The 25213-nt window shown below is 36.4% G+C and overlaps 1 protein-coding gene across 1 annotated transcript in view; it reads left to right on the forward strand.

Moving 5' to 3' along the window:
• Nucleotides 1-25213, forward strand: part of LOC122401943 (endoplasmic reticulum membrane sensor NFE2L1) — a 119034-nt gene that overhangs the window by 54449 nt on the left and 39372 nt on the right. The window contains exons 4-5 of the mRNA XM_043404413.1: nucleotides 12084-12391; nucleotides 13438-13635. Coding sequence (XP_043260348.1) covers nucleotides 12084-12391; nucleotides 13438-13635 — 506 coding nt within the window. The remainder of the gene's footprint in view (nucleotides 1-12083; nucleotides 12392-13437; nucleotides 13636-25213) is intronic.

Here is a 25213-nt window from a genome sequence, read left to right on the forward strand (position 1 = left end):
AAATCCGTAACTCAGGAGAAAAGAGAATTTTATGGGTTCATAGAAAGTCTGATATCTTTAAAATAACGATAACAATAATTTGTAGAGATTTGGGGGAAAACGAAGATCGAAGGACTACTCAACACTTTGACTGCTATGAAAATACGTAGATTTATAAATTTTAGCAAGGCTATGAAACAAATTTTACGTTACGTGGTTTACCTATGATATGAAATTAATATTTTAGTCCTGCAGAATATTACACGATTTTGATCTGAACGTGTTACGACAGCATCCTGTATGCATATGTTATCGTTTGCAATGATAAAAAACTTTTCCTGAGGCCTTTGGGTAATGAGAAATTCCAACTTTGATCCAAACCGTATTTTACAAGCGACTCGCGTTTATAAACTTTAATATTACATCCTGTGTAATTAACATTATTATCTCCATTGGCTGAACTGATCTCAAAACATTTGGAGTACATGCATTAAGAGACCCTGCTGATTATTAATTTCCGCCGATCCTTTTCTTTGTGGTGTTTTTTCCCCCCGTCGCGTAATTAATCGTTAACGAGAAGACATTCGTTTCGTGCTGCATATTGATGACGTAACTTATTTACAAACGGCAGTTCGTATAATTCTTTTTCAAGTTGCTCGATTTGTTAGACACTCGCTATTAAGCTCGTGAATTGCGTTCAGTTGTTCGAAGTTGGTAAATATTGTTTATTCTCGAAACCAACACGCGACACTTACGCGTACCAAAGTGCACTATTATAAACGCGCGACCTTTTTGTTCTTGCTTAGCCGTATCGATGGTAATTATAGAATTAATACGATACATTCTAAACATCCTGAACAGAGTTCGAATGAGAGTGACGACACAAGAATAAAAGGTATCGATAAAACAGCCATTTGACAGGATTTAGATACCATCGTAACAGCAGAGGTTTACAACCTTTATCGTCTGTTCAGTTTAACCTACTGGTCGGCATTGGGAATTGCTAGTCACTGTCAGGATCAACGAAACGTAGTTTTAAAAAATGCTCGGGAAACCGCGCCATTATTCGAACACGCTCCTTGGAATATTTTGAAAAATAATCGAGAATACGACGACGTTTACAATTAATTGTTATTGTATTTTCTTTCGTCGTTCGCGAGGAAAGATCTGGAAAATTAATAAAGCCTTCGATTTTTCATAGATTAATGAAACTCGTCAATTTGACGCGTTGCAGAACTTGTAAATATTGTTTGTTTGCAGTTCGTGTTGGATTTGATTAATGGAACGATACGAATATATTTTTTAAAAATCAGCATTTTAATGTAGCTGTCAATAACAGACAGGATTACAATAAAAATATGTGCAATCGATGTCTTGAGCATGTGAATATAGTATTAACTGTTACATTTCTGATCCATCATTTTTCTTCTTGAACGATGAACTCCAGCTGATAAAGGACTTGCAGATACGAACATTCAGGATATTCAGATTTGATGGAATTTATTATACATAACTCAAATGCATTGACAAATGAGAATTTCGAAAACACGAACGATAAATCGATTCCAAAATTCTGGTTAAAAGACACCCAAAAGAGAATAGATTTGGAGCTTTATTTCATTTTAAAATGTTGCAAAAGTTACTTTTTTTATTACGATATTATTCGCAACGATAAATGATTTGCAAAAAAGTTCTTAACATTGGTTTGGTTATGCTCTTTACTGCTCACGTGAAATTTTGCTCATGTTAATTAAATTCTTAGTAAAAACTGTTATCAGCCAGTAAGCATAACATAAAAAGTCTTTCTTTTATACTATATTGTTAACGCGAATCTCGAAATTCTATAGAAAAGACATACGTTGAGAAAGTAACCTGATAATGTTGAATCGTATAATTATAACTAAAAATCGGATCGCCTTGAATTGCTCCGTTTGCAAAGGATTGACAGCTCGACAGCCGCCATCACGCGTACGTGATTTTATTGTATCTGTTCCAATGTTATCGTTCGATCAACTTATCGAGTTTGTTCAGGTTCAAATCTTACGTGATACGCTCATTATGGCATTTCTACTTTTGTAATTCCTTGTAGCGATACTTTTCACATCCTTGTGTGCCACACTTCGATCAAACGAACTTTAATCGGTTCAGAAAGTTGTCTTAAGCCATTCGTTTCAAATCAATAAGCTCTATTTCATTTCATATTATCATCTCTTCGGATCGTTACAGAATTATGCGAACGGAAAAAGTTGAAAAAGTTATAACCAACCCTCAAGATTTTGTCATGTTAAACTAAAAAAATTTTACAAAGATGGTGCTAAAAAACTCGCGAAACATTGGGAGAAAATGGAAATTACGTAATTGATAAAGTAAATCACGTTTTCTAAAAACAATAGAGTCGACTTTGTTTAAAATAAAAACTCGAACTTTCCGTTCAACCCAATAGTTTGAAATCGTTCGATGTACAGGGTTCTCCAAATTCAGTGTCACATCTTTAAATTAACATAAAGCACACACTATTTGAAATATTTGTTTTTTACTTTATTATAATTTCATTGTATTAATTGTGGAATTTACTCATTTTACTCAATTTTCTATTACACTGTTAAATAAGCGGGGTTCCAATAATGGCGATTATAATGTTGTTCAACTCGTCAATCGTTCGTAGTTTATTAATATAAATCTCACTTTTAAGAAAAACACCATTGGAAAATGTCTAATAATGTTGCACCAAATTGTACATCAAACTCAACGAAAAGTGGAGACTAAATAAGGCAGAATTGAATTTAGAAGATCAATAGAGGTGTAGCAAAGAGTTCGATAATTAGACGAGACAAAATCAGAAAGATATAATTCCAAAATTCGAAACTCATTACTGAAAACGTGAATACAAATTGGAACATGGTTAGCTGTTATCACACATGTACTGATATCTTTGCAATTTCATTTTGAATTATATTTCAAACTTGCAATTAATTAGATTATTTGTAGCGATGAAGAAAAGTTTAACTGAAATGGCCTGGCTAGCTCTAATTCATGATTTACCAAAAGAGAAAAATGTCTTTTTGGGACACCATTTTGGAGGGAGCAATTTGGGAAACCTTCAATGTTTCTGGAAAGTTTTATTTTGGTTTCAATAAAAACGAATACATAATTAAGTAGTGCTAGAGTTATCCACAAGAAAATTTATATTTCAGCAAGATAACGCCACGATTCATCGTGGTCAAAGCTCACAAATATGGTACCACTTTTAAAATGGCCGACGCGTTCGCCGGGCATCAACCCCAAGTTGAACATACACAGAACACTGCTTTCTCGCGTGTACAAGAATAATAAAGCTGAAAGCAGCAGTTATAAACGCATGGAAAGAAATCGATCAAAATTAAATAGAAGAATTTTGTCAAAAAGCAGCGTATCAGCAACTGACTATTAAAAACTGTTCTACCCCAAGTAAATTATTTTCTATAAGTGAACTTATCCTCCAACTGGAAAAGAGCACTTTTCTAACTTAATCATAACAATTTAGTATACACGTAAGTACTACAAAAGTTACAGAAAACGTCGAAAAATGTGGTGAACGTATACATAGTGTGATTTTGATGCCAATAAAAAAGGTGGCCTGACATTTTGTCTAGCTTTTCCGTGATTTGAATCACTGGTGGCATCGTGGCGTTCCACTTGCCGTTTCTTGGCAGAAATTTCCAGGTCGACGGTCCTCGTCCCCCGAATGGAAGGGGTTGTATGTCACGGGACGCGAGCAGGAGTCTCGCCTAATATATTTCTTAGCGTACGAAATGGCCTTGAGTGGTCAGTTGATTTTGATCCAGCTGTAGTAGGATGCAACCCTGGCTAAGCTCGTGCGCGGCAACGTCGGCCGATCAAGACTCGGTATACGTTCCCTGGTCACAGTGGGGAGTCGGAGAATGGCATTATGGGTAGAGACCTTCCCTCCCTTCTCTCGAAACCTCCAGCGCGCATTGTCTGGCAGCCATATTGGAATAACAGCCAACCCCGTCGTGATTGGTCCGTTTTTTAACGGAGAACCCGTCGCCTGGCACAATACTTGTCTTGGACGTGGTTAAGCAATGCCTTGCTACACGATAGACTATCAGTCGACTCCATGCTGTGCCTGCATCAAAATCATCTGGCAGTGCCGGCTGTTATGATTCGCCTCGAGGTCGGGACGTACAACGTTAGAACCTCTATGAACGCGTTGCCATGATAGAAAATCCACCGGACCGGTTCGCTGCGACGAGTCTCGTCACGTTTCCGTGATCGGATCGTTCGGTGTGTCGGTGACGTTTACGGGTCACCGCGGCGAATCCAACGAAACATTTGATGCACCTTCGCGTTGACAAGCATCGAAAGTACCGATAAACAACGGCAGCCATAACCTTCGAGTGCGACCGAGTGGTGTTGGGTGTTCGCCGATTTCTTACGGACAGTGGTTGAAACATGCTACGCTAGGATCGTTCGTCGTTACTTTGGAGCAATGTGAATGGTGCCGGAGAACATAGCTCGTGATACTAATTGCGGGCGATTCAGTGTCTTTGACAACGGGAAAACTGTGATGTACTGTGATCGTTGTTTGCATTTATGGATTACACGTGTCAAGGATTGCATTCTCTGAGGTACGCCCGTAGGAATATTTTACCTGCTCCCTTTATTACTTTACTCGTGGACGCTAATTCTTGCACGATCGATCTCCATTTTCTCACACGGTGTCTTCTTTTATTACTCCGCTGTCGTTAGTTTTGTTCAACCCCTTGACGTACGATTTAACTGCAAGTCATTTTTCCAAAAATTTGTTTCACAAATACTCGCGAACGCGTATCTTCGTTGATTTATTCATCGAGTTACTGCCAGTGTGTGTTCATTGATTCGTTATTATAAATTGTTTTTAATAGAACATAACGAGAGTAGCTTCGTCATTGTGAAACTGATGACGGGTCAGACTTCGTCATTGTACCGCATGGGGTTAATGTATTTTCGATTTCTATTCTTCGTCGACGCGTGAGGATCAAGAGATGTTCAAAAATCGAGAACACGTTGGAAAGGATGATGATAATGATGTATCTGTTTCAGCTTGAAAGTAGTAATCCATTCCTCGTAATAGCATTTTGACGAAATAACAGAGATTTGATACTATCGACATCGTTAGGGCGTTATGTGAGAAAAGAAATGGGAATCGAAACGTACGAAGGCGTTTTCATACATGAGAAATAGATTTGCACGATTTTCAACGAAAGGCAAACAAGCGAGCCACCATAGAGGCGTATAGTAGCTGAAAGGTTAGAAGTAAACAGATCGACACGATCGAATAGTTATGTAACAAGTTATTTAAACAACCATTTATCGTAATTACCAGTTCGATATCAGATATCTTATTGAGAATTCATCGTTCTAGGCCGTTTTTATTCCGCGGAGATCGGATAAATCATTTCGATCGTTCTTTTCAATCAATATGCATGCATTTTCACTTCGAATTCGTATTAAATATCATATTAATGTTGCAAGTTTCCATGTATATTGTAATTTCTAAACAGGCCTTGAATCTCGTATAAATCGATGCTGCTTAGTTTCTACATTAGCTTTCAAATGATAGAAATGATGGTTCAAAATTAGTATGAATTTTGGTTGCAAATAAAAAATGGAACAACTATCAGAGATCACAGGAAATTTTAAAACTTACTTATTGTTAATAATTTTGAACATTTCATCTGATAATGATAAAGTGTTCGTTCGATTCGAAGATCAAGATAAATTGTTCGCTGAATAAAATAATATTTTAAGTGAAAATATCTTTGTTGACGCAGGATATTGACTAATATGACGAAGAGGGTTCGTGCACGTTGCATGTGAAATACAATTGCTACATATTATTATAGTTATCGAACCAAGTATCGAGCTACTAACCCTAGAGCATTCTTCGAGTCTTTTTCGAAAATTTATACGAATGTATTTGTTCTTCTGCCCTTAATACTACACTTCATGCTCGTTTTGTAGATTGGTATATTTTATTCGCAATAAAAATTGTTGGACTCACGGTCTTCGAGTCTTTTTCAACCCATGGTTTTCTCAATTATTTATAAAACTATATCGAAATTTATACGAATGTATTTGTTCTTCCGTTCTTAACATTTGAAGTTCATTTTGATAAATTGATACCGTTTATTGACGATAAACTCCGTAAAGAAACATTATAAAATGTCAGAAATGGAGGCTCTAAAAGTAACAAACGATAGTAAAGTAAATGACACAATGATAATAATAAAAAAAAAGAAAAAATTTGTGTTGTTGATGAGCAAATTTTAAAATCTTGCACGAATTGGGCCAGAAATCATATAAGAAAAATAAAAGTCGTGTTCCATCAAATCTTTCAGCGACAAAAGGTCATCTGACAGGATCTTTGAAGTTTGAGTTTGCATAAAATACCAAAGGTGTCATTCTCCAAACTATTGTGCAGCGTTAAATAGACGACGAGCGAAGGGAATGCGGGTACGATTGGTCGTAGTGGATTAGTCACGCCTCTAAGCATATACATTTTCCATCTCCGTTTATTATTGGCCGAAACGGTCGCGTAAATTGAATGCTAGTGGCCAGAGAAACGTCAAACGAGAGAACCATCACACACTAAATTTCATTGCACAGAAAAAGTAAATACATCGACAAACAAACCATAAATAATTTCGAGTTACAATAGTACGAATAAAACGGTGTTAAATTACACGAGAAGGAGAACTAAACGAAGGCCAATCGTGGTTAAATTAATAAAGATAACAAACATAATAAATACGTTTCTTCGTGGAGAAGTAAAACTAAACTGCAGGAGAAACAAAATATTTATAGATAGAGAAATATTAGGAAAAGCGTTGACAAAAAATACAGTAAAAAACAGCAATTTTAACGAATCTTAGTAATGTAAACAATGTATTGGACCACGATAATTTCACGTCACACTCTGAGAACAGACTAAAAATTTTAGAAATAAATTTTAATAAAAGTAAATTTTATTCGCCCGATATGAAAATTCCAACTTTTTGAAAAATAAAATATTTCAAACGTAATCCTACTGAAAACCATTTGTCAAAAATGTTCCAACAAATGATAAAAGCGTTCTTCGAATACACGAATTAATCAATATTTCTTGGGCCGTATCGAGGATACAGAACAGTTTATTTTTATTTCGAGACAAGTTAAAAGCGAACGTGCGAGTTGTATTTCGATCGACAGCGATTTAGCTTTTGCTAGGCCATATTAGGTGGCTTCGCCCTACGGTTAAAAGGTAGCAGCGTGCGGTTGAACGGGGTTCGGTGAAACGTCCCGATATCGGTCAGTGATAACGATCAATGACCGGACAGAAACCACTGACCGCGATCAGGATAGAAACTGTTTATACTGGTGCACCAGGTGAGGCAGAGTGATGTACGTGCATTCACGCGTCCATTAAGCAATCGTAAAAATGAGACGTCAAACGACGTTAGAAGCGTGTCGGTATAGATTATTGGCACCCTTCTGTCGAGGGCTGCGAATGTAACATTTTTCTCGATATATTTATCATCGGGGGATAGGACAATCGTGCCGGCGCATTCACGACGATGGATTCTCTCGTCCCGTATTGGAGCGTACGTGTACGTGGCACTAGAAAGTAGATGGTATTAGAGGCACGACCACTGGTATATCTTTTTGATGTTCGGGTCCGTAGGGCCACTGGTCCAAAAATTCTGCCGAGTAACGCAGGAATTATTATCCGAAGAAGGGCTACAGGGACGCGGGAGAGGGGGGGAGGCGGTGGGGGGTAGCGGAGGGGAGCTGGAAAGAAAAGAAAATGGTCGTTAGGCGCGCGCGAAATGTGAGAAATGATCTGTCGACGTTCCCGTGGCCGTGGAAAAAGTCAACCGCGAGTTCAAAGAAGCCGGGGATTCAAAAAAGACTGAGAACCACGCCATTAAATGCACCGTGATCGAGCGAATTCCCTTGCGTCGGATTTAAGTCGAGAAGAGATTCGTCCCTCGAGAGACGTTCGCTTTTCGCTTTGTGTCTCCTAACAGTATGCAACTGCTCGAACCGTTAATCGTCCGGGAAAAAAGCTCTGGATTACTTTTGTTGCTATTTCCGTGGCCGTGCCACCGCTAAACTAAACTAGGATTTCGTCAACAGTCGCTGCAACTCGAAAAATCGTTCAAATGTCAGTTATAACAGTTTCTACTTATAATACATGAGAGTAACTAGCTTGAAACTAAGAAAAAGATCCATATTTGATTTGTCAAACATCTAGCTTCGAATAACTTTTAAATCCTTGGCATTCTATTTATTAATTTCTCAAAATATTCTCTATCTAAGCCGAAGATTAAGAATCTGACTTTAAATGCTTCGAAACGAGTGACTAAACGATACAAATACGGATACGATAGTCCTGTATGCTCCTATTCGTTGAAAAATTATTTTTAGAAAATAAAATATTGACAATGAACATAGTTAAAAGAAAGCTTCTTATTTAATCTTTTATATAATGAAAACAGATTTTTAATTAGGATGAGTTTCCCTATAAGGAACTTAAATTGCATAGCAAATTTTATGTCAGAGATTTTGAGACATCATGGAACTCAGTTAAGACAATATAGTTTTAAAAGAAATGCATTTAAAGTTTTTCATCCGTAAAATATACTTTTTAAACCAAATTCTTCGGAAATACTCGAAAGAGAAAAGCAAGAAATAATACAAATTTCGTATTGTGCTTATTTTTTATATAGTCGAATATAAATCTTATCTAGATTTATTTTCTATAACATTTCACCCGGAGAGTTAACAGTTTCACCTTCTTCTCCTTGTCAACGTGGTAATCGAATTATCCGTTTTCGTCCCCATCGTCAGACGCTTTTCAAAGTACTTCTCCCCGCCTCGGATACGATTGAAAGGTATTTTTTGCGCTTTATTCGAATCGGAGAAAAAGGAAAGAAATATTTCAGCCTATACAAGAGGAGATGCTTCGACTTCTCAAATTATAGGCGGCCATTATCGTGCGGTCGGTCCCGCATTTGGGCCAGACAATGGCCGCCACTACTAGTTAGTGTAATAGCCATCCCAGAGGTGCGATCTTCCTCTTTCTCGAGGTACCGCACTCACGACCAACAGAAGAAGAACGAAAAGCTAATTCTTCTTTTGTCGAACCGCCTGTCGCTCAGTTCTGCCCGACCCGTTCGAACGGTCCTCAAACAGTTATTATTTTATGAGATTGTTATCACTAATAACATTGTCCCGGAGGGAAAGACGATTCTGCACGTCGAAATTTCGTTGGTTCGAAATTATTTTCTCGTTCGCAATTCAAGATGAAACCGATTAATTAAAGCAATTTTTAAGTATATCGACGGAAACAATACGGATATTAGATATTTTGTACCCCATAAATCAACGGTTGAGCATCAGTCGAGGAAATAATTACTATAAATTGCGATTCTTTGTCATCGATCCAATTTCCATATTTACGCGACTTAAAATGGCATTGAAAGTTCATTTATCGCGTTTTTACTGGAAAAAGCCAGAACATTCTGTACTATGTTTCAGATAGTTTTTATAGTTTTTTTTTTAATTATTCGTCTGACTTTTTTTTCAAAGAAGGACATTTCTATTTCACCTATGGCCCATATATGGTCTTTCGAAATATTTAAAGTAAAAAATTTTGGAATTTTGTTGATATTGAAGGTAAAGCATTCACTCTCACGTTTACTATCCACGAAAGAAATTTTCTTTCGAGTAGATCTAATTTTTTAGGTGACTCTAAGTGCCTATATGTTCTCTCAGAAACGTACATTTAAATTAAAAAACCATAGAACATTGTTAATATTATACATTGTTAATAAGGTTTACGTTTACCATTTACAAAAAGAGTTTTGGTTCTTGTAGACCTAATTTTGCAATTTTTAGGGACAGATTGACTCTGTCGAGTGTTCTTACGTAGGTGTATATTCTCAAAAAAATGCATTCAAAGTGAAAAATCATATAATTTTGTTAATATTGTAAGGCTTAGTATCGTTAATATTCTAAGGTTAGTGTAGATGTATTTTTGCAATTTTTAGGGGCAGTTTGACCCTGTCAAGTGTTCCTACGTAGGTGTATATCCTCAAAAAGATGCATTCAAAGTGAAAAACCATATAACCTACCATTGCAAAGCTTACTATTGTTAATATTCTAAGACCAGTATCGTGACATTGTACACCAGAGTTTGTTCGTAAGTGTGGATGTAATTTTGCAATTTTGTAGGGACAAATTGAATCCGTCAAGTGTCCTTGGGCATTGTGCATGGCCGCCAGCGAACATGGATCGCGACTTATGCGTTACGTGTTTTGTGGAGCGACGATGAGGCAAACGGTCGTGCCAGGTCGTGTTCGGAGCGTGCGTAGGGGATGAAGTAGGGTAGAAACGGGGACGCGCGATTGGCCGTAGGGCGGGAACATTGGGGGTTGTTCAGACCAGCAGGTGGATCTTCAACAACACCCCTTTGTCCCTCAATTAGTTACGTTTTTTTTTTTCCTTTCCTGTCCCTCCTCCAAAATTTTACCTGTCCGTCGGCTACAGTCAGTTCTCAAGTACTGGCCTCCGAGACGGACAGTTTTAGTCGAGTCACATTAAATCCGGTTCGGTCGAATCATCCTCCGATGATTTTCATCGTGAATTTTTCCCCGCGTGCCCCCCGGTCGCCGAATCGAGGGAAACGCGATACGTGATCGGTTCTTAACGAATTTTCAATGTCGAAACATCGATAAACGTTCGCTCGATCGGTTCGTAAACATCGCGACGTGGTCAGTGATTCGGTTCCTGTAATAAAATGGGACGATAAAAGCTTCTAATCGTGCATTGTGCATTGTGAAAATGGTGAAACAAACTTAATACGTTCGATGAAGGGAATTTAGTGGAATATCGAGGGAAAGAAGACAGTTTTCGCCGCTAGAGTTACGATTTGGGATTTAGTAGAAAATGTAATGTATTATTAAAATTCTATTAGCAAAACTGCAGTGAGCGAAACTTTGTTTCCATTTAGTAATTAATAATTTCTATCCCTTTCTTTACATTTTTGCTACGAAATTTCTATAGTTTTCTATCATTGTTGCGTTGTTATATTACTTTCAAACGTTTGTTGTTTTAATTTTTGTCATGTAACGAGGGAATTTAATGGACAAAGAAAACATTAAAATGACAATTATTTGTATTTGATTTACATAGAAGGAATTATCAAACACAATCCTAAACTTACCAGTCATTTAAGTACGTGTCCAATGGAATTAAAAAATATTACAAGTATTTCATCTGAATCACAAAGGCCTTAAAGCCAACTTTATCCACCAAACTATTAGATTATAAGATTGAAAAGCTACAGAAAATTCTGGCTAGAAAAAAATTACATTGACTGAAAATTGACGCTTCAACCTTATAAAAAAGAATTCCCAGTATGTCAAACTTGTAATACGTAAACTACTATTCATTAATATTAAAATATAGTAGAAAAATGTGTCGAAGCTATAGAAATTTCGTTCAAGTTTCTGTCAAACATAAGTATACTTCCCTAATGTAAAAAAAGAAACAAAGATTTATTTCCGTTTCTTAATTAGAGTTCTAAATGTCCTGTTTCCTCGATAACAAGCATTTCAAAATGAAAGCACACGTGGAACTGTGAAAATTTTTTAAAGCGACCTCGCTCTGAGTAATACGAGCGCGGTTTCTTTTGATCGTTTTAACGTTACAATACCTGCTAGAAGTTAATCACGACCTGCAGCGAACGATAGTTAGTGGTACACAATGTGAAAACTGCGAAACATGTGGTTGACAATGGAAGAACGTAGTTTCTCGTGCGGTGTACAATCTTGCGAACAATTAAATGATTCTAAATGATCCTCGAAAATGGTCGTCGTGCACGCGAACCTGTTTACGCTTACTTACGTCCCGTAAACCGATAATTTGTTCGAGTATAATATTCCTTCTGTGAGTCATACTATACGAGTCATTATCATACTCGAAACGTACGAACGCGAGTAATTCAACGTCGTTGAACAGTACTCGGTCCGTTGTTTCGAAGAACCATGCCCTAATTGATAGGTCCGCGTGTGTTACAGGTGAATACATACTCAGCTCTGGCAATCAAGAAGGAACCGGAAGCAACTCGGCCGAGGAGGACAATCAGCTGCTCAGGAACGCGTCACTGGACTTAGACAATCCGTTGGCCGGATTAACCGATGATTCTTTGGGATTAACCAACACCTTAGAGCTCGAAAATGATTTCCCTTCGGACTTACTCGGAGGTGGTCTCTTAGGAAGCGCTAACGTCGAAGGTTTCCTCAACAACAATACTCTAGGTCTTCCCGACGGATTCAATCTCGAAGAGGCGCTACAACTCGTTGGCCTCGATGAGGCTCAAACAGAGGTTTGTGCAACGTTTCCGTACTCACAAATACCTTACGCGATCAATACCTAACTTTTAGATGGTTAACATTCTGAAATTGACGAGGGTGAAACTCGTAACTTGGTAGAAAAATTAAATTTATTGGTTTAGGGGATTTTTGAAATGTGAGACATCAATGATTAACACTGGAACTATCGGGAGTGGTCAAAATGACTCATTCGATGGGGCTCAAACAGAGGTTTGCGTATTCAGAAATACCTTACGCGTTCAATACCTAACTTTTCGATCCTTAACATTCTGAAATTGACGAGGGTGGAACTCGTAACTTGGTAGAAAAACAAAATTTGCTGGTTCAGAGGATTTTTGAAATGTGAGATATCAATGATTAACACTGGAATAACACTTACAATATTTAAGTGAAAAATACATAACAATACACCAAAAGAAAATCAACCTATATTTAAAAAAACAAGAAAATAACCTCTACAGAATTGATCGTTCAGATATTTCAATAGAAAGTCGCAAATATGTTACAAAATGAGTAATAATTATAAGAAATGAGGATTCAGGAGTTCCAGGACAGATATACATAGATTACATATCACAGATACCTTTTCTACGTTTTCATAATTCTTTCCTAATTTCCATCCATATAACGTAACACTGTAAAACCACTTTTTATACAGCGGACAGTCTACGAGCGATTTGCATTTATAAATTAGAATTAAACGCTCCAATATACTAATCTCCCCACCTAAACATCTCGAAAGATATATTTATTTTAACATTTATCACGACGACTGTTTTTAACGTAAAAATTTTAACGAAAATCTATATTTTCGAGATACGATTGAGTTTTGTCTTCTCGATACATCATTCTTGGAGATAGAAACTCCGAGGCTTGATATTACGGCCGAGAGTTTCAACGGTTACCAAGCTAAGATTATTAAAAAATTCTATGACGCGCGCGTTTATATTTTACACGTTCGTTTCCGATAAAAATTGTAGACACTTGTCTTCGATGTTAACGTGACGTGGACATTGTAATATCAAGGTTTGTTAAATAGGAAACGAAGCCGGAAGTGAAGAAAAAGAAAAAGGACAGTGAAGAGGAATCCGCGAGTGCAAAGGACGAAACGGCCATTACCACCTCGAACAACATCGAGGTCGAGAAGTTATCCAGGTGCGAAGATTCTGAGACAGGCGACATGATTCACACACCGCAATTTCATCATCCCCATCATCCGCACCATCGTTCCTTTCAGGTATGTACAATCTTGAGTTTATTGCCCTTTTTTAAATTATCGCGATCGCGCGGGACCTGCACGTTTATTATTTTTACATGGTTATATTATTTTTAGTTATATTTAATTTCATTAACAGCCTTTCATTTCTTTCGATTACCTTTTCCGGTTCGTTTCTTTTTTTTTAATTCTCGATATTGAAATTACTTTAATTTTACCTATATTTTTATCAGTAAAATTTAATTACAGATTTCTGACATTAATTTCATTTTCGATATGTATTATAGTTCCATTTATTAGAAAATTTGAACCGAGTTACAGACAGCAAATACTGCATACTTCTATAAACGTCTATAGCCAAAATTCTAATCTAAACAAAAACTTCAAATAGCGAATGAAGAATAAATAACACTGTATCCGTTATTTATTTTAATAAAATTGGAAATTTGAGTTATAAAATGAAACATTCACCGGCAAACAAATAAAAATTGAATATAAAAGGAATGTTACGTAAATATGGGTATCGATACTAGAGCAAGGTCTAATGCTACTTATTATGCGAGCATTAGAATAAATATCAAAATTAAAGAAATCGCTACAAAGTACTAGAATAAAGATCTTCGCCTTATCGCTGCTGAACTCGACAAGCGAGACAGTATTGTTAGAAAAATAAAGCAGAGTTACTAGCTTAAAACGAACATCGTATCGCGAAGGGGACAAATAAAAGTAATCGAAAGATCTTAAATAATTAGGATGGAAAATATATTTTCCGTACACTTATGTTTTATCGCGTCTACCAACAACATATATCTTTTGTTTAATTCGCCCTTTAGTTTTTCGATGATTATGGATTTTCTCAAGAGATTAGACTTTAGCAAGCATTAATTCCTTGAAAAATGATTTGACTCTGGGATCTGTGCTTGGAATTTGCATCTATCATTTGGTCGTCTTATTGAACTGAAGAGGATTTAACACTGGATTTACTAATCGGTCAAAAAACTCATAAATACTATTTTTTAGCAATTTATGTTGAATTTGTTTGATGCAATGATACGAATATATATCCTAATAAAAATAAAAATAGCATTTTAACGTGACCGTCCACATTGCAGAATTAAAGATTGCCATAATTACTGCGTACAAGGATGTCCGCGAAGAAATGTTTTGGAAACTAATTAATAGCATGTCAAATCGTATTTTTGATCTTATTATAAAACAAAGCGATTCTAGTAATTATCAAGATGTTTCTATTCTATGAAATTTTATAATAAAAAGCATATTCACAAAGATAAAGAATACATTGTTACTATTAGGGACTTATATTGATATTTTATCATTATTTTCCGGTTATACCTTCGTAATCTGTTTTATTTGATATAATTAAAAATATCCCAGAAGTATTGTAGAAATATAATTAAATATGTATGTATATCTTAATTGAAATTTAAGTTTCAATTTTATGTTTGTTATAGTCGCACAGTGTTACGGTTGTTTTTTATCTTCCCTTTTACTACACTGATATTCTTGTAGAAAAGTTCCAGATCTATAGAATTTATGAAAATATTTTTACAATTTTGATAAAACAAATTTTTTAATTAATTTACCATGTTACACTCATAATGAAAATCATAAAGATTGTATCGTAGGAAGTACTGCCTCGGAACAATAACAGCATAAGAAATTTAGTTGAAAAAAAATTACAATTCTACGAAGTAATACTTGGTAATTATTCACAGAAAAAATGAAAAATTAAACATTATTCTTCATTAACGAAAAAAAATGATAACCGTATCGTACGTCAAATCGTCTTCGCATTAAAAATCGTACTTCGCATTAATAATCAGTATATTTACATAATTAAATATTTCTGGCCTGAAATTATATTTTCGGTAAGGAATTTTTTTCTCGAAAGTACGTAGGATTTCAAGGTTATGCCTATTCACAAAAAATAATTGTAATCGACTCCTGCAACTAAAAATATTTTTTCCAGAATGATTTGAAAATTTTTCTTTTTGCCGAAAAATTTAGGCACCTTCGCGAATTTTTTTCTAGAAATTGGGTAGGATTTTGGGACTATGCCTATTCACCAAAAATGCTTATAATTGGCCCCCACAATCAAAAATAATTTTTTCAGAATGATTTGAAATATTTTAATTTTGACAAAAAATTTGTCCACTTACTGAATTTTTTCCTCGAAAATGCGTCGGATTTCGGAGCTATGTCTATTCACCAAAAATGATTCTAATTGGCCTCCGGAGCCAAAAATAATTTTTTTAGAACGATTTGAAAATTTTTCTTTTCGCCGAAAAATTTAGGCCCATGTCGATGTTTCTTAAAAATTCATTTTTCATTTTTAATAATTTTGTCTGACGCCCTACAGAAAAGTTGTCTAATACTTTTTTGTAGGTACCCATGAGCTCTACTTCAGAAAAAAGTTTCATTCAAATATATTCACTATTGTAGGAATTATTTAAATTGGACCAATTTTATGGGGTTTGTCTCATTTTACGGTGTCAAGGAGCAACTTTTCCAATATTTTTAAAATTTCTACATATTCTTCACTAAAATACGCGTTGATTGCCGTTTGAAACATTAAAATCGCCCAATCCGTTCAGAAGATATGACGTTTTAAAGATACGCCTGTAATTTCGAGTGACATTTCTAGTCTGAAATTATATCTTCGGTAAGGAATTTTTTTCTCGAAAATGGTTAGGATTTCGAGGGTATCTCTATTGACAAAAAATGATTGTATTCGACCCTTGCAATCGAAAATAATTTTTCCAGAATGATTTGAAACTTTTCAATTTAATTTTTTAATAGCTTTTAACGAAGCTTGATATTCTTGATTTTCGTCTTATTTTGGCCCTTAGAATCTCCCATTAAAATTTTTCCCTGTGGTGGTCGAACACACTGTATACAGATGATCTTCTCGTCAAAGAAAGAGTAGCGAACGCTAACGAGAGACTACAGTGGTTGACCTTTAAATAGAAAGAAGATGGGGCTTCGAAAAATTTTACAATTTTCGTGCACCAAGTCCCCCTAGTTGTTCGAGGGGCAACCGTGGTCCGAAGAGAATCATCGCGACGAGGAGTCACGTCGTTAGACAACCGTAGAATCGTGACAATGACCTACCGAGATAGTCCCCAACGGCCGGTGAGACGTAACCTAATGCGTACGTGCAGAGGACTCGCATGCACGTGGAGAAATACACCTGAAAAGTTCCGCCAATGGGAGAAGTCGCAGGCCCCTTCCATGATCCTTGTCGAGTACGATCACGATCGCGTTGTATTCCTGCGGCTGACACTCGCGGACGACACGCGGTTCGAGGTAAACGCTAACCTTCCGGAAAATCGGCGCGCTGTTTTCCCGTCACTGGCAAATTTCCCCCCCGGCTTCGTTCGCCCCGTGGAAATTCGGTTCAGAGAATTGTGATCGAAGTGCAGTGCGAGAGGAACTGTAACCCTTCGACCGTTCGCTAGTCGATTCGCTTTCGAAAATGTAGAGCAAAGTGTGCGTCCGAGGAACACTCTGACCTTCCGTTTCCGGCGCTTCGAAACATTTTTAAACACTTTCGCGGCGTTCGTCGAACGCTCGTCGTTGGGCGTCGGGTTTCGTAAAAGTGGAATTTTTGGATTTTCGTCCGTGGCGATAACTCTCGTGCCTTGACTCGGTCCTGAGAATATCTACGATGCTCGACACGCTAACAGCGGTGGCTAAGCGAGACGACCGGTTGCTCGCGATGCAAGAACCCTGAAGAGGAGGATCGTCCTGCGATGGGCTATCGTGTCTCGACCGATTCCTAAGTTCCGTGATATCCCGAAGGAAACCGTATCTCCGACACGACGCTGTCGACGCGTTCCAATGCGGCGCTTTTAAACTCCCCTGCCTCGATAGATTCGACGACTCGACGACACCGAGATCCGATCAGCCACCGAATTAACGCCCAACGGGAAAAAATCAGGCACGAATGACGCGCAACAATTGGTTCTTAAATGCCATACGAGCAGCAGTACCAAGCTAATTCAGAATGTTGGAATCTGGTCGTGGACGAAGGTCTTTTTCAGGTACATATAAGCCATACGTTATCATACTCCAAGGTAAATAATTATATAATGAAGTAACAGACGCAGTAGAGAAACGTCGATTTACGAAGGATTAAACATTCAAAGGCTGAAAAGTGGTTTAATGATCTTCGACGTCTAAATTATACGTTCAACGAGTGTAATGAGCGTCTTGCTAGCTTTGCATATTCAATATTGTACCGCTTAAAGTACCATATACTTTTCCGTAATTTTCAAGATTCGTTTAGTAATCGTTGTCGCGCGAACACGAAAAAAATTTTCTATATCGGGATCGACGTTTTTGGCGGGTGCCACGTTGGGCCATTAATTTCACGAGTTTCTGTTTTAATTAACGATTGACTCTCTCTCTCTTTCTCTGTGGAGCGTGGCGTGTCGTGGCGCGGCGATTCTAATAAATTTTTATAAGAAAAGGTGCCCGAAGGAACACACCCTGGTTGAATTCGTGTTCGTGATAGTTGCACGTATACACGGGTCTCGTGACCTTGTCTCCGGCGTGGAAGTGCGCAGAGTTGATGATTCCGAAGGCTACGTGTAATATCCAGTGACGAGCGTCTACACGTAATGAGCGCACTAAATTAATATACATATAGAATCCACTGTCAGGACCTTTTGCCTAAGAGAGGAACGTATTGTGCGTATTGTGCAGCGGTATTACGCAAGAAAACATGGTATCGTCGCGCGCGAACCGTATCATTTTTGGAACTCTTCTCTCACGCGACTGTCGTATTAACACTGACCTCGGTCACCTGTAATTGCTATGTGCTACCGTATGTCAAGATGTGGACAATGCACGTAATACGGCCCATTATGCCAGGCTGCCGCACAGGTTATGTTCTTACGTATCGTCGGATTTTTACTGCTCCGCGATGCCTCTGAAAGAACCTTGAACGAGTCACATCACCTTTGATACCGGAACACCTTGCTGCCGACGCAGCTTTTCGATTCGACGCGTCTCTCGCTCCGATCGACGCCTCGATTCCCGATCGGTTACCGCGAAACACGAAATTGTTTATCGCGAATGGCCCGCGGCGGCTGGAAAACTGATAAACAAACCATGCGACACGAGCCGTAAAAATAATTCGCGAACGCTAGCGGAAAACGCGAAGAAAATTTGTTCTTTCGCTTCGCAATAGGAATCTTTTGCAAACTTTGAAAACCATTTTAATAATATCCTGCCGATTCTTAATAAATTTATGCGAGTTTGGAGCATTTTGTTTTCAAACTAACATATTTACGATTTCAAATTTTAGAAATATACATTTTGTGCCCCAGGATGTTTAGCTGAACGAGTATCATAAAAATGATGTATCGAAACACTCGTTTTTTCTTCGCGAGACGCACCAAGAGCTGGAGAATAACAGGAATTTATATTGCATGAAATTGCATGAAAGGCAAATTTTAGAAAAATACATTTTGCCCTCAGAATATTTAGTTGAAGAAGCAGAACCAAGTCGAGAGACAAATATTATAAAAATTTGAAATGTTTAAAACTGACTTTGAGAAGAAAGTTTGTCTATCGTTACGCGTGTCCCCTAAAATAGTGTAATTTGATCCTAGGGAATTTTTTCGTACGTCTATGAATAACGGAAATATTTATTAATAAAGTACAGAGTTTAAGGGGGTATTCCATGTAGTCTAGAGTCGCATTTTTCTGGTCTTATATGTTGCTTAATTTTGACATTTTGCATAATTCTAATATAATATCGAAAGAACATAAATAAGTACATTTACAGTAACGAAGAGAAATTTCTTGACAATAGTAAAAAGTAATATAAAAAAAGAGACGCGTTAGGAGAAAAATGCCTCGAAGACCGCAGCAGGGTCGAACAAAATTAAATGGTACACGTTTCGAAGAATTAGTTGTGATCAAATCATACCGAAAAGGGTTAAATGACCAACCCAGCATATTGTTCGATGTAGTACCTTTTGAGTTTCCAGTAATTTCTGTTTCTCGCGGAACCGTAACCGTAAAGTAAACTTGCCGCAAGGTGCAGGTATCGACCGTCGAGAATTCGACAGGTACTCGGTTGCTTTTCGGTTGAAACATTTCGATCCGTGTCCCTAAGAGCTTAAAAGCCTCTAGTGACCGCAGTTTTGACAGCAAAATGACCACCCAGGGATTTCAGTCGTAATTAAGTAGACGATTCTTACGACACACCATGGATTATCTTTTGTAGTCGAAAAATGGTCATCAATTTGTCCTCGTTCCACTAAATTTTTCCTTAAGCACAATACGTATTGCATCGACAAAATAAAATTGTATTTATAACGCGATATATTTAAAAACTTGAGTGGAACTATTGATAGAAAATTTAACGTGTTCCTTCTGCTTTTTAATTGATTTACAATCGCAGTATACGTACACGAAGGAAGTGGAAAAAGTGAGAAAAATAGTGATTTCTAAGGTAGGAAGGTGATTGACTCGAAATAATTTAAAATTAATTTCCGTCGCGTCACGTTAACGCTATATTAGTGGAAGATGATAATTATATGAATAAAACAAGATTCCTATAGATGTGTTAATTATGATATTTATGTTACACGTTATTAATATGATTTAAGTAACCAACGAATAGGATTTCAATATTTCCTTTGGTAGAAAATATTTATTTTACTTTTAAATGTAGTACTGAATTCAATTCTCCTTAAGGTTTGTGCAAACAATTTTTTAGAATTCACATTTTCTGAAAATCTAGAGGAACCATGATTATCCAAGAATCGACTTTCCTTAAAACGAAATCGGAGCTTGAGACGATTTAATTTAAATATAAATTTGTATAGATGCGTTAAAAAATATTGTTTGAACAGTCGAAACGTGACCAGAGAGTATTAAAACGCGTTTGTCAGAAGAAAAACATGTTTCGAAATTTTTCTCGATTACAATACTTTCCTTCCTTATAGGTCGGAAAGTAGAAACTCGTTAATGCATTGCTCGCAGGTAACGAGCAGGAATTGCAGGGAGCAACTTGAAGAATTCCCCGCAAATAATGAAAGAAGGTAGCGAGTAGCAAAGTAGGAAGTACTGAAAATAATATACCCTCCGTGGTTGATGAACGTAGTCGGAAGATACAAATATCGTTATGCCTAGAAGCACAAAGGTTTAAAGTTCACTCGTCTGCGAACACAATACATTCTGATACGAATAAAAACGATCGTGCAAGACTGAATTTTTATTTAAATATTTATTTCTGTGGTGAAGTATGTGCAATTGACTTTATCAAACCTATAATCAGCAATGATTATCGATATACAATAATCTTGCAGTTTTATTTTCTTCGGAAATATCAATCGATAAAATTGTTAGGAAATATTTAGACGAAGGCAGAAATTATAACGTTAAGTTTATGATAAATAAAAAAGGCTATGGAAGAATTCTATGGTGTGTGAAACACAATTTGACAATTCCTTCAGAATTATTCAGAATGATAAGGGGAGGATTATCGTGTAACAAACGTAACTGATATTTATGAATTTTAAAAAAGTATCGATTACTTTGAATTTAACTCCTCTGTGACCACAAAACTGGCATTTGTATTGTGTCTTAACAACTTGGTCAACTATACGTAGAAACATAACTGGATTTAAACTTTTATAATTCGTACAATATGGGGATTAATAACATAAATTTTTAGATAGTTCTCATCTTGTCTCTGAAGAATGGACAAAGTTTCTTAAAATATCAAGTTGTGATTAGCTTCTGATGGTTATAAAACTATTCAATAATATAAAAATTGATCTTCTCTAGCGACTTTTGCTTCTAACAGTTGAAACACGTGCTTTATTTTTATCGTGTGCAATCGTCTAATACAAGACTGAATTTTTTTTGTCAAACCTATAATCGACAATAATTATATAAAATTGTATATAAAACCAGAGTATTTTGTGTGTAATTTTATCAATGTTACTAAAAATTATTACGAAACATATTTAATCGAGTTTCGAACACTGTTGGGACTTGAAAATAACACTAGATCTACTTTTTATTGAAATTCGTCCTGTCGATGGTTACATTAAAACACGGTTTTTCTTCTAATTAGGATACATATTCGTTTCTATCAATCAAATTCAACATAAATTGCTGGTAAATAATATTTAGAAGGTCTGTAACATTAAATTTGAAACCTGTCGAAATGGTGGAATGGAACAAGGGAGGAAAAACGCGTAAGAAAATGGAATCGGTGGAAATCGAGGAAAGAATCGATTACGATTGTTGATCGAGGGACTATAAAATGACGGTGACGATCTTTGGTCGTGATCGACAGAGTTCCCCCGCGTCTCTTTGTAGAAGGATTTGCTAGGTCACGAGCAGTAGCATGTTATTTGCTATGCCACTTGGATATTTGCTTAGAACCTTGAGCGCCGAAGAAGAACCCTCGAAGTATCCTTGGACTTTTCATAATATTTACACGCAATATCGAGCCACGATCGGAGAGAGAAAAGAAAGCGGGTCCTGGCGCGGAGATAAAACGGGATAAAGGAGGAGAAAGACAGAGGAGATCGTGAGAGAGGGCGATCCGAGGCACGGCCGTGGAGATAGAAGCCCGAGCGTGTTGTATCGCGATCGCGCGGAGTCGTAAGACAAAATTAATAAGAAAAACGAGGTATGTAATATGGAAATGAGAGGGCTTGGGGAGAAGACGAGGACCGACCGAGGCATTAGGATGCACTTGTGGCGATACTTGAAGGACTTGGCATGAGCCCTCTACGGTAACCCGCGCCAGCGTGCATTAATCTGATGACTATCCGAATGAATCATAATTAATATCTCGGCCCATTAGCCACGAGATTATACCCACCGACCATAGGTAATGCGCATGGTTTCTTCGCGTATCTTTGATTACTCGTGTTTTGTCAATAATATGCACTCATACACCAAACTATTCCGTCTCTTGTACTTGCTACTTTTAACGAGCGAAATACACTCGCTCCGCGAAATCTCCATCGATATTTTCTAACGCGAATAAACGACGATACTTTTCAGGCTTGCTTCGAGCAGCTTCTATTTGCGAGGTAGTTGGTAACCTTGCCACGTTTGCTCATATTTGTTCCATGAAATTTTTTGGTAGCCTTCTTGGTAACTACGAAATTTATATTATTCTATTTTACTGGACTACGATTCTGGTATTTATTATACATCTTCGATATCACTGTTTTTAAGTTCGTAATATGTTGATATAACTTATGTTACATATATTCCATTCTACTGGACTAGGATTCTGGTATTTGCATCTTCAATATCCTTTACACTGTTTTTAAGTTCATAATATGTTGATATAGTTTATGTTACACATGGAATGTTGGTTTTCAATGTAATTTTGTACTTGGTGTTATGTCACACAATGCTACATTTAATATAATAAGTAAAAACATAGCATCTCCTATTATACATCTAACTCTTTGTTTTGAATCTGACTAATTTTATATATTACTGAAATTTTAGCATTCCCAGATAGTTATTAACGTTGTTATTTGGTTCACTTGACGTAGATGGACGAGTAAAATCTCGTACATGATTCTTTGTTTTAATTCTAACCAATTTTGTATAGAATGTATTGGTTTATAATTTAAAATCTTAACATTCTTAGATAGATATGAACAAGTGTAATATTTGCAAAATATGGACATATATAGAGTAGTTCCTAGATTATCCAAAATAATATAAATAGTATATATATAATAGTAATATTATTTCTGACATGAAATGCATTGTAATATACAGGAGTGAACAAAATTATAATACACTTCGATTACTTGTAAAAGAAATGTATTGTAAATTTTATACATCCTATACATCGCATATAATATTAACAATAAACAAACAAAATCTTAGACTCGAAGGACATACAATAGAAAAGTTGGAGAAAAAAATGTTAACATAAGTTGACTTTGGTTGAACAAAATTGCAAGATAATTAAAAAGCAATTGACGTTTCTTTAATAGAAATGTTTGATGAAACGTCACATTAATATTTTTGTGAGATCTCTATCACCTGTTTATCGTGTAACGACCATTTTCGAATTATTTTGTATAATCTTTTTATCTGTTTTTATTATAGCACGTTCCAATTTTGAACAATCCAGTCAGTAGATTCAGTAGATTGCTTTTCAAAGGACGTGCAAGCCAGATTTTTATAATAATCGAATGTTTGCAGTTGCATCTCACCGATAAAAACGCATCGAATTTTGTTGATGTTTGTTTCCAACGTAACGCGGTTTTCTCGTGGTCCGGGGAATCCGTTTTAACGAAAACAGTTGCAAAAGAATTGATTTATCCCCCGGTTTTCTTTTGCACGGGCATCGCGACGATTTTGCAATAAAAATTCAGCCGTTAGCGTATCCCCGACGCACATTTGTTCCTATACGCGTGCACACCGACCGAGCAATTTTCACCAAGAACCAAAAAATGCAATGTGATGTTACAGTCCGTTTCGTTTGTCAGACATTCCAAACAGCTGCTGGACTTATGCGCTGTGAAATGCATAATGCGCGCCGGTATGGGCTATCTAGAATATGTGAAACGAATTTGCCTCTTTGTACAACCATCAAGCTGCCCCCGTGAGTCTGAGGACTAAACACAATTCCGAGCATGATAGTGGCGCGATATTAGATTGCAATTAATTATATTTCTATTCGCTCGATATCAATCCTCCGACCTTTTTCAACAATTTTCTGCGCGCGTTTTCGTTGTTGAAACATTCACATCGGTGAGATTTCCATTCTTTCACAATTTGTAAACGCAAAATTATGTTTATTAATTGTACGCAACTTAAAATCAACACACAATATTAAGAGACACTAGAGAGGAATTTAAGATTATTTTTTCTCGTCTTCGTGGACCTTTTTAGATGTTTTCAAACTTCTATTATGTACAAAATTTTGTTATTTAACAGTACCTTATAATTATATTCGAAGAAATATTATTGAACATTTTGATAACCCCCAGGGAACTATTATTGTAATATTTAAAGAAACTTTTTACTTGAATGGTATCGTAGAGGCAGAGAGTGTTATTTAAAAATGTTATTAATCTCAATATTGCAGGAATTATGAAAGTTTAAATTAAATCGTGTTACTGAGTTCACTTTGAATTTCTATAAATATTCATAAAATATTGTTCGCATCCTTTTTATTAAAAAATCACTGCTAAGATTGTATCGTCCAATAATAAATAAAACTATCGTCTACTGTTCGTAGAATGAAGTAAAATGTAAGTTTTTTCCAAGTTTTACATCGAATAATCTGGAGTATTAAATTCAATACGATCTCTTCTTAGCTTCGTTGATTCTAAATATTTACGATTTAATTAAAAATCGAATACTTATTCTCGTATGAAATCTGACTTTTTTCCAAAGTTTAAATTAAAGTTTAATTTAAATTAGAAAGTTTACGTAATAAGCGTTTGACCGATTGTATTCGTTCGTTGCAAAGCAATAACAGTTTTTATTTACGGACCTGTCCAGTTAATGTGAACAGTTCGAAACGCGAAATGATGGATACGGTAGGGAAAATATTTTTTTT

Source organism: Colletes gigas, unplaced genomic scaffold (assembly GCF_013123115.1).
Source record: "Colletes gigas isolate AHSC1104 unplaced genomic scaffold, ASM1312311v1 Colletes_gigas_Sc00002, whole genome shotgun sequence".
Lineage (NCBI taxonomy): Eukaryota > Metazoa > Arthropoda > Insecta > Hymenoptera > Colletidae > Colletes > Colletes gigas.